Here is a 12,188-nt window from a genome sequence, read left to right on the forward strand (position 1 = left end):
GGGCCCTAAGTCTGCTAAGGGATAATGTCAGATTTACTGCGCGCCGGGAAGACATTCGGCACTAAAAGCATCGCTGACCAGCTCCTTCCACTGGTATCGTTTCACTTACACCGGAATCCATGTGTAGGGGAAACTGGAGCGTTAGTTTTTCGAACTATATTATGTTTTAAAATACGCAAAGTAGTAAAGAGCAGTAAAACCTTCTCCTTTTACTTTAAACATTTTTGATCTCGTCTTCGTTTCTTCTACAAGATTAGTTATTCGTCTTAAGCTAAACTTCTACTTTAAACTAAAACAAGAGAACTGTACCATTACACATTTTCAAACACTTTCAAAAATGTTATTGAAAAGATGGAAACTGTGCAATCTAAAAAAAAGCATCAATTTGGCATTTCATACCATTTTAAATTACCTTAAAATAAAATACAAAATTTTCTGTTTTAAAACATCCGCTTCGATTGTTCTATCCTTCTTCTATGGGAGGGAATATTTATCGTGATAACTAACTTTTAAAACACGAAATTAAAATGTTTTTTCTACTTACTGTTTATACGAATTACTAGGAAATAATTGAAGCCTAGAGAAACCCTTTTAATTACACTCACAGTTTCGTCCAACCGGGGCAGTAATTATTTTCCTTGGATTGTACATATTTCCCCATTCTACCTTGTTATGTTGTTTTCCATTATTCCACACGATGTTTGTTTGACGAGTTCTAGCAAATGATGATGAACGTTGGTGTTTTTTTGTAAATTGTTACGCAAGCCCACTTTTGTAAAAATTGTTATTTTCTCTTCTCCGGATCAAACTAACCCCGTTTCTAAGTTATTTGACGTAACACATTGTCTTGCGTTATTGTCCGATCGGATAAGCTAAACTGGCCAGATGCATCATTTATTTCCCAACACACTGTACGCTCGTCAGAACGGAATCCCACTCGCATCACAACCAGCAATCAATGCTGTCTTGGATATGAACATGGGCAAGACTTTGAGCAACTTCCGGTTCGCTCGGACAAGACTTCCCTGAGCCCTTTAGCTAAGCTCCCTGCCATACGGGATTGGGCGTCTTATGGTTTCGCCATGGTGGAAAACTTTCACCGGAAATCTCACACAGACACAGACGTATCAAAACCGATGCTTCTAATGCTCTGCCCTGCTGGCTCGGACACACGACGGTTGTCGCGGCGGCCGACGGTCGGGAGGGGGGAATGAAAGTTGATTCAACGCATTGTTTGGTTCGCAAAGCGAGGCAAAAGTCAATTCTGAAGCAGATGGGGAAGAGCGGGGTGAAGCGAAGGGGGGAAAGCCGTTTGCGGATTTCGGTTGGCCACAAGTGAAGAAATGGGAAAGTCCGGAGCAGTGTGGGTCTAAATAAATGCGAACCGCTGATGATCCGTTGGCCGAAGCCGAACTTCGTCCTGCCGTGTTTGGGACGAACTTTTTTTTACCGTCGGAAAAGTCGTGCTGCCACGAAAACACGTCACGTTTTGCCGGCGCATGGTGAAGGGTGCCGCTGGGCATGGACCGAAAACGCAAACTTGCCCCCGGAAACAAAACAGCACATGTCTTGGAAAACTCACGCCCAAACCGAAGTGGTAGGTTTGGATGGGATGGGGTTTCGAAATGAAACTAACAAGTCGTACAAGTCGGGCTTTCCCGTTTGGCTTCGCGTCCAGTGGAGTACGCCCGGCCCAAATCCTACCATGAAGTTCGAAAGCTCAAACACACAGAAAATTCTCCCTCCTTTCGACATCTTCCCCGAATCGTCGTGTGACCAACCTCAAACAGAGAAAGCGAACAGACAGTGTTGCCAAACCCGGGCTTAGCTTCGCTTCGGCTCACGTAGAAAGTTTTATCTAACGCTTATCTCGCATTTCATTTGCGTACCGTCTCAACATGGCAAGAGCCACTTCCCACCAGCTCCACGGCTTCGGCGGACAAACTTCGCCGAAAACGCCGCATGCGATAAATTACGCATAAAATCTCGCGGTTAATAAACGTTGCTGCTGGAAGTTCAACAAACCGCCCAGGTCGCCATCCGGTTTTCCACCTTTCGAAATGGGTTCGAGTGGAGCGGGAGCGGTCGAAATAGAGCGAACGAGAGAGCGAGAGCGACTAGGGAGGGATGGGTTGTAACGTTTGTAATTTTACAAACACCCCTTTCCGATCCACGCTTTTCACTTGTGAGCCGCGTTTCCACGAATTTCCGCAAGTTCCCGCGAATAGGAACAACCCACGGACAAGAGTGCCTGCCTCGCTGCTCCAACCCTGCCATCTCCCCTCCCCCTTCTAGGCACCTTGCAAGATGCTCCCGACCGCCGGAACATAATGGAAATTTACATTCCGCTCGCCCCGAAGGATGTTGTAAAATGGAGAACTGATTGCCACCGGGATAAATCCAATTACTCATGCCCGGCGTTCGTGGGCGCCCGTCCGTGGTTTACACGTGGCTTACAGCACTGTCACATTCAGGTCGTTGTGTGGGTTTAGGACAGAACGACCTGGAATCGAGGATGGCACCACCACCGGTCGAACAGTGTTTGATCTGTGGAGCTGAGTTTAGCTATAGTTTAACTCAAAGCCAAAGTTAAGATGTGGAACTTTTTGGTAAATAAGTGTAACTTTGTGTGATGTTTATAATTTGAATCTTCTTTTTTACACTCCTTCTGCATGAAAACGTTTGTGTTGAGTTTTACTTAAAATTCACAATTTTTAGAAAAATTTAAAAATTAAATTGTTGTTTTTATTACTGAAACATTAAGTTTTATTTACTGTTTTTATTACTAAAAGCAATAAGTTTTCAATCAATAGATTGAGAATACCTAAACACTTCTTCTCATGGTGTAAAAACTCTCTGAAATTGTCCATTCTTATCCAATTTATGAAAAATATTGTGATATACTCATTAAAATGTATTGAAACTTGTATAGTGTTAGGTTATTTTATCATTAGACGATTAATTGTTATAAACTTTTCAAGATATTCATGGTGTCCGAAATATTCTCATACAAATTCAAACCAATTAGTTAACAACACTTAGTTGGATTTTCTCGCCCTTTTTAAATTAAAACCCACAATTTATAAATCATTTACAGAATATGTTTTGGCATAACACAATTTTTTTCCAACCCATTCCATATGCCACGCACGGTTTTCATTGCTATTTTCTCTCAAATTCGATGAATTGCTACATTGAGCTGGGTCAAAGTTGATATATTTTCCTTTTTTATATATTGTAGAATACATGGACACTCACAATAATTCATTGGATAGAGATATGGTGAACTGGAAGGCCAGTTTTTCAAGATAAAAAAATCACTCAAATGTTACATTTAACAGATATGATAGATAGATAAATTTAGCAGTGTTAAAAGGTGTTAGAACACCTTATCAATGATTTTGGATACAAACAGGCGATACTTTGGGCCATTTTTGAATACTAACCATAATGAAACAACAATATTTATGTCTAGAGTAAACACAAGAATAGTTTTAAAATATGTAGAAAGTGTATGAACTTTGGGTCTACATGAAAAATGTGAATGAGAATATATTCGAGAATGTGAAAATGTAGATTCGAAGGTTATAACCGCTGGAGGTATTTGCTTCGATGATTAACAACAAAGGAGTGGATGTTTTACCACTGGAACCAGAATTGGTAATGAAAGTATTTGGATTTCCTACTTAAGGACAAATGAAGCCTGAACTCAAATAAAGTAACTGTACTGTATGAAAAATTATGAAAAAACCATTTAGAAAAATACCAACGTATCTTACATATCATAGCCGACCCATGGAATTTTCTCCAGATTTCCAGAGACAGGACGACATTGCATATTCACATTACAACACAGATCAAGTATCGTTTACTCGTCTTCTCTCCGAAGCCATTAAATATCGCTACAAGAATTCGTCGCTTACACAACCCTCCACGACTCGGACATGCGACGAGGCATTGCCGGGATTGTTTTGTGCAGTTCGGTTGAGCTCGCTGTAATCCGTCCCTAAATTGCCGGACATATTGGATCCTAGAGCCCGGGCATTATCCGATTGCCGATATGCAGCCACTTGCGGCATCTAGATCGAGCCGGCCCACACAGTGGATCGCCGCGGAGGGTTGGGAAATCCTCCCGACCGCAAACATCCTGTCGCCTTTGGAGTACATCCTGCTACTCTCGAGGGCATGGACCTTCCAATTCGTGCGACGGAATTAGAACGTCAGCATCACGACATTCCCAACTGTCCCCTCCGTCGTGCGGCTCGAGTCGAGTGGATGTAAACGGCCCTTCCTTAGCTAACTTATGCACCGTTGCTGATCTCTAACCCCTCCACCCCATTCCGGACGGCTGCACCCGAAGACATACCAAACGGGGAGGAATGATTCATTTGATTTATCATCACTCAACCGCCGTCCGGGAACTCCCTCGCTCGGAATGTACCCGCCATGACCACAAGAATGCCTTCATCTTGCGCGCTTCCGTCCTCCCACTCGAAACCAAACGGATTCCTAATTGACAGACGAAATGGAATATCACTCACATTGTCAGGAATGCCCCGGCGCTCGGTCGGTGGTGAAGGGCCACGACAACGACTCCACACGTCGCGCCGGATCGCGATCCGATGTTTGATAATTAATACAACCTCAGGTTAATCTAGGGGTTGGGAGAGAGATTGTGCTCCGTCTATACAGGATAGCTACAGGAATGCGCGACAAATTTCCCCGGATGTGGTTTTGAAGATGGCATTCGGGTTATTGATCAATCGAAAACGTAGGCTGGAGCATCGCTTGTAAAGTCATCAAGAGGACTTTGGGAGAAGATCTTTGGTGATACGTTTTAGATTAGATCTAGAACTTCAGTTCTTTACAATGTGTTCCCTGAAAAAAGTAGTCTGCTTTAAACCGTATCTTACGATTCGTCCCAAAAACACGATGCCGATTCCAATCAACACCACGATTACCACGACGACTCTAAACAACACGCACTTCCTGATCTGATGAAGCGTTGGTGGGTTCTCTTTCGGTACCATTTCGTGTTCGAATGCAATTCCTTGCTTGTTCGGGATGACAACCGATTGCCCAAACGGACCGGATAAATTGTCATCCAGAACCGTTTGCAGAAACCGCAAGTTCGTGTTCCACAACCAAGCTCAAGCGAATACCTTTTCCAATGGTTTGAATTTTAAAAGAGTTTGTGGAGATCGTTCGGCCAAACGCGATTATTGCAGACGGCGAGTCTCGCATGTCGTCTTCTAGGCATGAAAAGTTAACACTACGAAGGGTTTGATAATGAAACGCTAGGCGAATGAATGAATAATCAAATATGTAAATAATTTCTCTCCACAAGCAGATAGGGGATACATTTTCGATGTCCGGAACCAAGATAGAACGGGATACACGCACTAGGTTTTAGGGCGTAACTGCATTCCTTATAAAACAAAGGTTTGTTAGGTTCGAGGTTGAGGTTCGTTTTTATTAATGTGGGAAACAACGGGGGAACGACTTACGATTAGTTGAGCGACTTGAAACTTGTTACTTTCTTTTGGAATTCTTGAATCAGGAATTATTTTAAATTAAAAAAAACCTCAAATAAGAAATCTATAGAAGTTATTCAACTGGTCAACTATGGGACGCTTTCATCTGTCAAAACTGTTTTTAGGTCGGTGGGTAAAAATTTATTTTGCAAAAATCTTCTCAAACAACCGGTTTGTATGGTTATTAGTTTGTTTGTGATATTTTAATTACAAACATGTCGAGTTTTCAACGGAAAAATGGAGCCGCACCGCTGTTTTGCTAATGTTTGACGAGTTTACGATCCACGATTTCGTATAGGACTAAATCCGTGTAAAAATAAAACAAAACGATCAATTATGTTAGATCATAATTTAACACCAACAGTCTCGAGAGTATATCCTTTCTTTGAAACATTATTTTTATTTTTCATTCCAACATTCCTCGAGGTTGTAAATCACGATGGACAATCTATTTCCCCAGACAGTATTTTCATTCCACTTGCTTTTCCCGACGATGCATTTATTGCTTTTATGTCAGTAAGAACAACGATTCCCTGTGGCATAAGTCGCCAACGGTAGTATCTTTATGCTATCGGCTGCTTGTAAAATGCTTCATTATCTGTGAAGCAAACGGAAAAGAAAACTGCCCTTTTTCTTTATGTGGAAATGCTTAATTTTTTCTGCGGCACTTTTCTTTCCTCTGCTAGAAAATAGAACAAACTTTCACTCGGATTCTTTCTTAATTACTGTCAACATAAGTATTTCGTTTTGTTGCAGTTTTCAAGTGGGATTTCTTTTCTCCCTTTTTATTTATCATTTTACTTTTCATTTCCTTCTCAACACACAGTAGCAGTGCCGAGCGTCGGCATTCACCCGAAGTTCGTTCTCGTCCTTGCTTTCCTTTGCTCGGAATGCCATTTCGTTTGGGAATGTTTTTGTTTCGAATTTTTATTTTCAACGCTCTTACCGTCCCTTCCACTTTTCTCGGGGTGAGTATCTTATCTGCTGCACTGCTCAAGAGCTTTTCATTTCCACGCCAAGGTGCAACGTTGTCCTTTGGGGAGGCTGTAGAAAAAGCCAAGTGTAATTGGGAGTACAATTCGACAGGGTTGATGGTACTTTCGCTGCGCTGCAGCAGCTCCAGCAGTTGGTTGAATAAATGTTGACCATCGTTGTTGTTTCCGTCGTTCGCGACGCAACTGAACTTGGTGTGAACGCTAAACGGCGTGGTGGGGTAAGTGGGCGATGCGATTCAGTCGCTATTATTTTCACCGGTGTCTTTACGAGTGTCCTTTTCGCCAAGTGATCACTTTACACTTTGTTCTTCTTGCTTATACCATTGTGGGATCGGGTAGTTGGAATTGGAGGAAGGTTATCAGTATTAAAATATTTCTTTTTCGTTGATTCTTATATTCCCAATAGGAAAAACTTAAGAAAGCATAAAATATCACGTTGTACCCTTTTCTAATATCAGGGATATTTTGCTTTAAAAATAAGATATTTCTACTTGATTTATTTTTATACATTTATTAACTGCTTGTGGTTATTTGTTCTATCTTTAATACCATTGGTTCTCAGTTCTTAAAATTTTCCCTAATTATTCACTACATTGACTGTGCAGCTCTCCTTCAAAAAATTGTTAAGTGCGTTATGATGGATATCTCTTACTATTTATGACCCTCATCATTATTTCCTTTGTCCGAACTGCTACTTGCAGCCTGTATGAGAGCGCCCCGTGGTCCGTGGAAGCTTGGAGTAGACCGTTCGAGAGCTGTCCGCTGGTGGCCACTCGGCTGGCCGGTGCAGGCAACACCTCAACCGTGGGTTCCAACTCGGTAAGTCATACGGTTCCCTCCCCGACCGACCATTTTGTGCTGATACTAATTTATGACATTGAATTTGTTACCAATGTTGCTTGTTGCTCTACACTTTTTAATGGTTTGTTTTTCATTTTCCTATTCTCCATGCCAGCAGAGTACACACTCGAGCGTGTTCTGCATCCGGTGCGGTACGACACGGGGCGTCGTTAGCCATTGGTTGCGCTCGGAGACGAACCGGGATATGGCGGCGTGGGCCCGGGTGCTGGTGCAGGGCTGCCATAATGCCATCGTCTGCCAGCGAGAGTTTTCTTTCCGATGTCTGTTTCAGGTAAGTGTACCTACGGGAAGCTGCAGTAACGATGCAAATTTGAAGAAATTAAACCATTCGAAGATGACAGGATGTTTGTATATTGCATACATTTAGGCGCATTACAATACCTTTTTAAAAGATAGCAAAAGTTTGACAAAATAGGGTTTCTTTCAGAATGTTTAGCTTCCTTTCATTTTTAAATAAATCTTAAAAATACTTCTACAAATGAAGCAACCCATCCCAATGCATATATTCAATTTGGGGTTTAATTATACGGCCACGCTATAATTTAAAATTTTAATCGAGTTGTTACGGTTGCTATAATACTCAACAAGCTAATTGAAAACCTCTACTGAGTAGGATGTTGTTATTTCATTCAATAGTTAGCACTCAGTATAAAACCATCATTTGTATGAATATTCCATTACTTTTATGCGCCTTGTTAACGAATCCGATGAGCCTCGTTGGCACAAAATGAGATCTCTCAGTCATCGCATCTACTAGACACTAATCGTTACATAAAGCGTGATCGATTCTACTTCAATCCGACTCCGACAGCATCGTCTACGTTTTACCATCCGTTCACGGTTTAATTAAAACACTAACCCGGCATAACAGGCTACGGTGAGTCGTCGAGCCGCACGAAACACCTGATCCGGCGCAGTCCGAGTGCTTCGTGGGAGTTTGGAGGAAGGGTATAATTGGGATTGGCACCACCCGGGCTGGCTGGTTCCCGTTCCGCCCGGGTCGCTTTATTGACACGAGCGCGATTGTGGCAGTGTTGGCAGCGACACCAAACCACAATCCTCCGGTGAACGGTTTAAAGTCGGCATGTATTGAAGCCCACTGTTTGTAACCTTCTTCAACCGCGAACAACGCTTTCGAGCGAAAGAGCTTAGCTAATCGCCCGTTTCCGACCCACCCACTATCGAAAGGGAATGGTAGCACGGCACACAAACGGACGCCAGTGTTGCCCGCGACCCGGCAAGGCGAGGGAAAAGCGGATAGTGAACCGTTTGAACCTGGAATCGAATTTCACTCGGGCACGCCGTGGATCGGGTGAAGTTATTAATTAACGGCGGCAGCAGAGTTGCCCCAACACGGGGTTGATCGTCGATTTTTCCAATGACTCCACACTCAACATCTACGACGTGGGACGGAAAATCCGCAACAACGATAAGTATTTTTCGGCTCGTTCGGTGAACATTCGCTAAATCGCACGGACAACAACACTTTTCCTCCCGGTTACCTTGCTGGCTCGCTAGTAAATTTCTGTTTATACCACCCGGTCGAATGCGGTTTTCCACGGGCGGTGAACGTTCACCCTGCAACGTGCGTGCGTTTTCTCCGGATGCACTTCTGCTTTTCGGCTGTAATCCGATCCCGATACCTCGGCCGGTGCGGTTCGAGCAGTTTTGGATACAGTTTTACCGCCGGCCTAAACCGATTAGGCCCCCCCCGGACGGGGGTGACAAAATACGGCAGCTAATCGAACCAATAATTGAAGCCCGAGCCACGAGCGGAGCTGGATAACACGTTGCTTAACGGCGATTGCTCGCGAGCGAGCTATCAATTAGCCGTAAGTCAGGATTGATGGTTGGTGTAAACTTAGGGCGTAACTTGTTTTTCTAGCAAATGTTTATCCTTGACAAACGTAGGCTGTAAGGTCGTAGGTTGAAAACTTATTTTGGCTAGAGTTCCAAACCTAAGGTGTCACTGAATTTAAAATCTACGAAGCTGGAGTAATTGGTTCGAAATCTATTAGTTTTTCAGCTGTGCATACACATTTAAAAATCTCTTCCTAAACAAACCTGATTAAGTCCAAAAACGGCACAAATATCAGAGTGTAGTAAATAAACATAAAAATTTCACAGGAAATGCGTAAATTTACAAAACAACGCAAATACTTTGTGGAACTCGTACAGAACTACATATACAACAAGCAGAATAAGCACAAGTGTACCAGTAAAAACTCACAGAAGAACCATTCGGTTGGTTTTATCTTATATAAAATTCGGTACACGTACTTTTGGAGGTTGTTCTTAAAAAATCTAGTTCTAGAAGGTTTAGGGCATCAGTCTCAACCTGAATCAGTTTACCATTAAACACTGCTTGTGCTACCGTTTTTTCTATGTTTGGAGTCCTAAAAACAGGCAATGCAAGTGGTAACAATATTACTCTCCGTAGTATGACTCCGAATTTCGCCAGGGGAGCTAACGATTTCCAATTTGGACCGTTAGAAGATGAATCTCATAGACTCACATAGCGTATCGACACACTATATCAAACAAATGACAAATCCGACTATAAACATATTAGATGAGAAAAAACAACAAATGAAAAAAAGAAAACTAGTAACAAAGCTCTGAAAAATCTTATCCAACTACTACGAGAAAAAAAATAAAACGTTGGAAAAATATTACAAAAGCAATGCAACACAAAAAATGCCGCAGAACAAATATAGTAACACTCACGATGTTGGCAAATAACTCAAAAATGTAGCAAAAAATAAAAAATACTATAAATATCTTATGACCGATAACTAAATTTATCACCAGAAAATTGGAAAAGGATCTATGGTATTATATTGATAATTTTCAATAGTTGGTGTAGATCATATGAATCCATTTTCAAATTCAAATAAAAGCTCAAGCTTCAAAGCTATAGTTAGACAAAGCAGCATCTTTGGCTAGAGAACCTGAGTACGAATATTATATTTGTTTGGTTCGGCTTTAGCAAATCGATGATAATACCTCAACATGATTCTAAAACAAAGTACGAATATTTACATGTTGTCAAACGCAAATTCAATCAAATCAACGAAACCCGAAACGCACCCACGTGTGGATGTCAAATGAAATGCCAGCCAAAATCCTCGTAAGCTGAACGACTTTTCCTTTCTCCACTTTTCTCCTCCCCAGGGACGGCCATGTCAATTAATTGTGCACCTGGACCGTGGATTCACGCTGCTGGACAGTGGGCTCGGGCCGGCCTCGAAAGCCCTCTGGTCGTTTCCGTTCGACAAACTGAAAGGTTCGGCAGACGACGGCATCAAGCTGCTGTTCCTGGACTTTTCCGGCACGGAGGAGGGCGCCGAGCTGGTAAGAAGACACGCTTTCCAAACGCTATCTCTCTCTCACGTTAGATGACACTGTCCGTCTCATGAGTGTAATCCCTAAACTCTTGGCGTCGCGCTCTTCCTTTCTTTCCCGAACAGGAGCTGGACATGGAGTGTTGTCCCAAGCCGGTTGTGTTCGTGCTGCATAACTGCCTGTCGGCCAAAGTTCACTCGCTAGCATAAGGTGCCAACGTTGGTGGTCCGTTTCCGGCAGGAGTTTTCCGCAGTCTCGGCGTCCTGGCTTGGTAACCTGGTTGGTTTTCCCCGGGAGTCTTTCGTGAAAACTCACCCGAGAGACTTACGGCTCGGCAAACGCCGGGCTTTACTATTTACCATACCATTTACCAGGCGTGTAAGGCGAGGCCCAAGGCTTGCAGTCGTCTGCCAACGTAAGGAAGCGCAACGGTCAAGGCTGCACTCCGGTGCTCCGCTTTTATCGCTCGGGAGTTTGTCGAATGACAACGGATGACGATCGGTAGCGGTAGTAATACGACTAGCGTTAGGGCTCTACTCGACGTTGACGTGTAAGCTGTAAATATGGTTGGCCCGGGAAAAGGGAACGACTTCTGAAGACGACGCTGTGCGACACTCTAAGGCGTCCGCACTCCGTCAAGAACGAAACGTCTCAGACGCATTAACCCAGTCATCGTATCTTACTCAAAGCGGTACTTAGACAAAACTGTTTAGTTAATATGTTATCTGTTTGTGTTGGCTGGCCGTAATTGAGGAAGAAGTATTAAACAAACAACAACTAAAAACTACACACTAACAAAACACGAGACTACAGGATCGTCGATGTTGATTTGTTTTGTTTCTGTTTGCTCTAGTTCTAGTAGTGTTTTTTGTCTGCAGTTGTAGTTGACAGCAAGTAAACCAATATGTCCGCCCTGAAATCGCCTGACATAAGCAAAGGTGTCCCCTTCAACGAGGTAGCGAATGAGTTTTCTACGCTAGAAGATACAGTTAAGCCTATTGCAACACTTTGTTGACCTCTAATCTGTTACGCATTTCGCTAAGTAATCGAATATAAACACTAACAAACACACTTATACACCGGCACTAAAGGATGGCGTAAGGAGGATTGTTTGTAACGACTATTGTTAGAACACTGAAGAACACGTTAAGCTTCTGCCCATCCCTGTCACTCTCCATCGCTCTGCCTCTCTATCTCTCTTTCGATCGTTCTATATTTTACCTCATACACATTGCGATTCTATCGACAAATTTACTTTAACCTATCATATACCTTCCGTATAAGCTACGTGTATTTCTATTACAATAGGAAATAAGAGTCCTTCCCGAAAGAAGCTTTTAAAGAAGAACATTTAGAAAAGACTTTCAATTTCGCATATCAAGAACACCCAACAGCTATCCTGTTGCCATGTATCTAGGGACATTATTTTCCCATGTTAGGCTTAAAGGTTTCT

General features: G+C 42.7%; 1 protein-coding gene across 1 annotated transcript in view; it reads left to right on the plus strand.

The window, feature by feature from the left end:
- LOC131287467 (beta-1-syntrophin) overlaps positions 1–10,944 on the plus strand; it is a 67,770-nt gene extending 56,826 nt beyond the window's left edge. The window contains exons 7-10 of the mRNA XM_058316516.1: positions 7,231–7,348; positions 7,488–7,661; positions 10,565–10,744; positions 10,861–10,944. Coding sequence (XP_058172499.1) covers positions 7,231–7,348; positions 7,488–7,661; positions 10,565–10,744; positions 10,861–10,944 — 556 coding nt within the window. The remainder of the gene's footprint in view (positions 1–7,230; positions 7,349–7,487; positions 7,662–10,564; positions 10,745–10,860) is intronic.
- The last annotated feature ends 1,244 nt before the right edge of the window (positions 10,945–12,188 follow it).

This window comes from Anopheles ziemanni, chromosome 3, assembly GCF_943734765.1.
Source record: "Anopheles ziemanni chromosome 3, idAnoZiCoDA_A2_x.2, whole genome shotgun sequence".
NCBI classification, from domain to species: Eukaryota; Metazoa; Arthropoda; class Insecta; order Diptera; family Culicidae; genus Anopheles; species Anopheles ziemanni.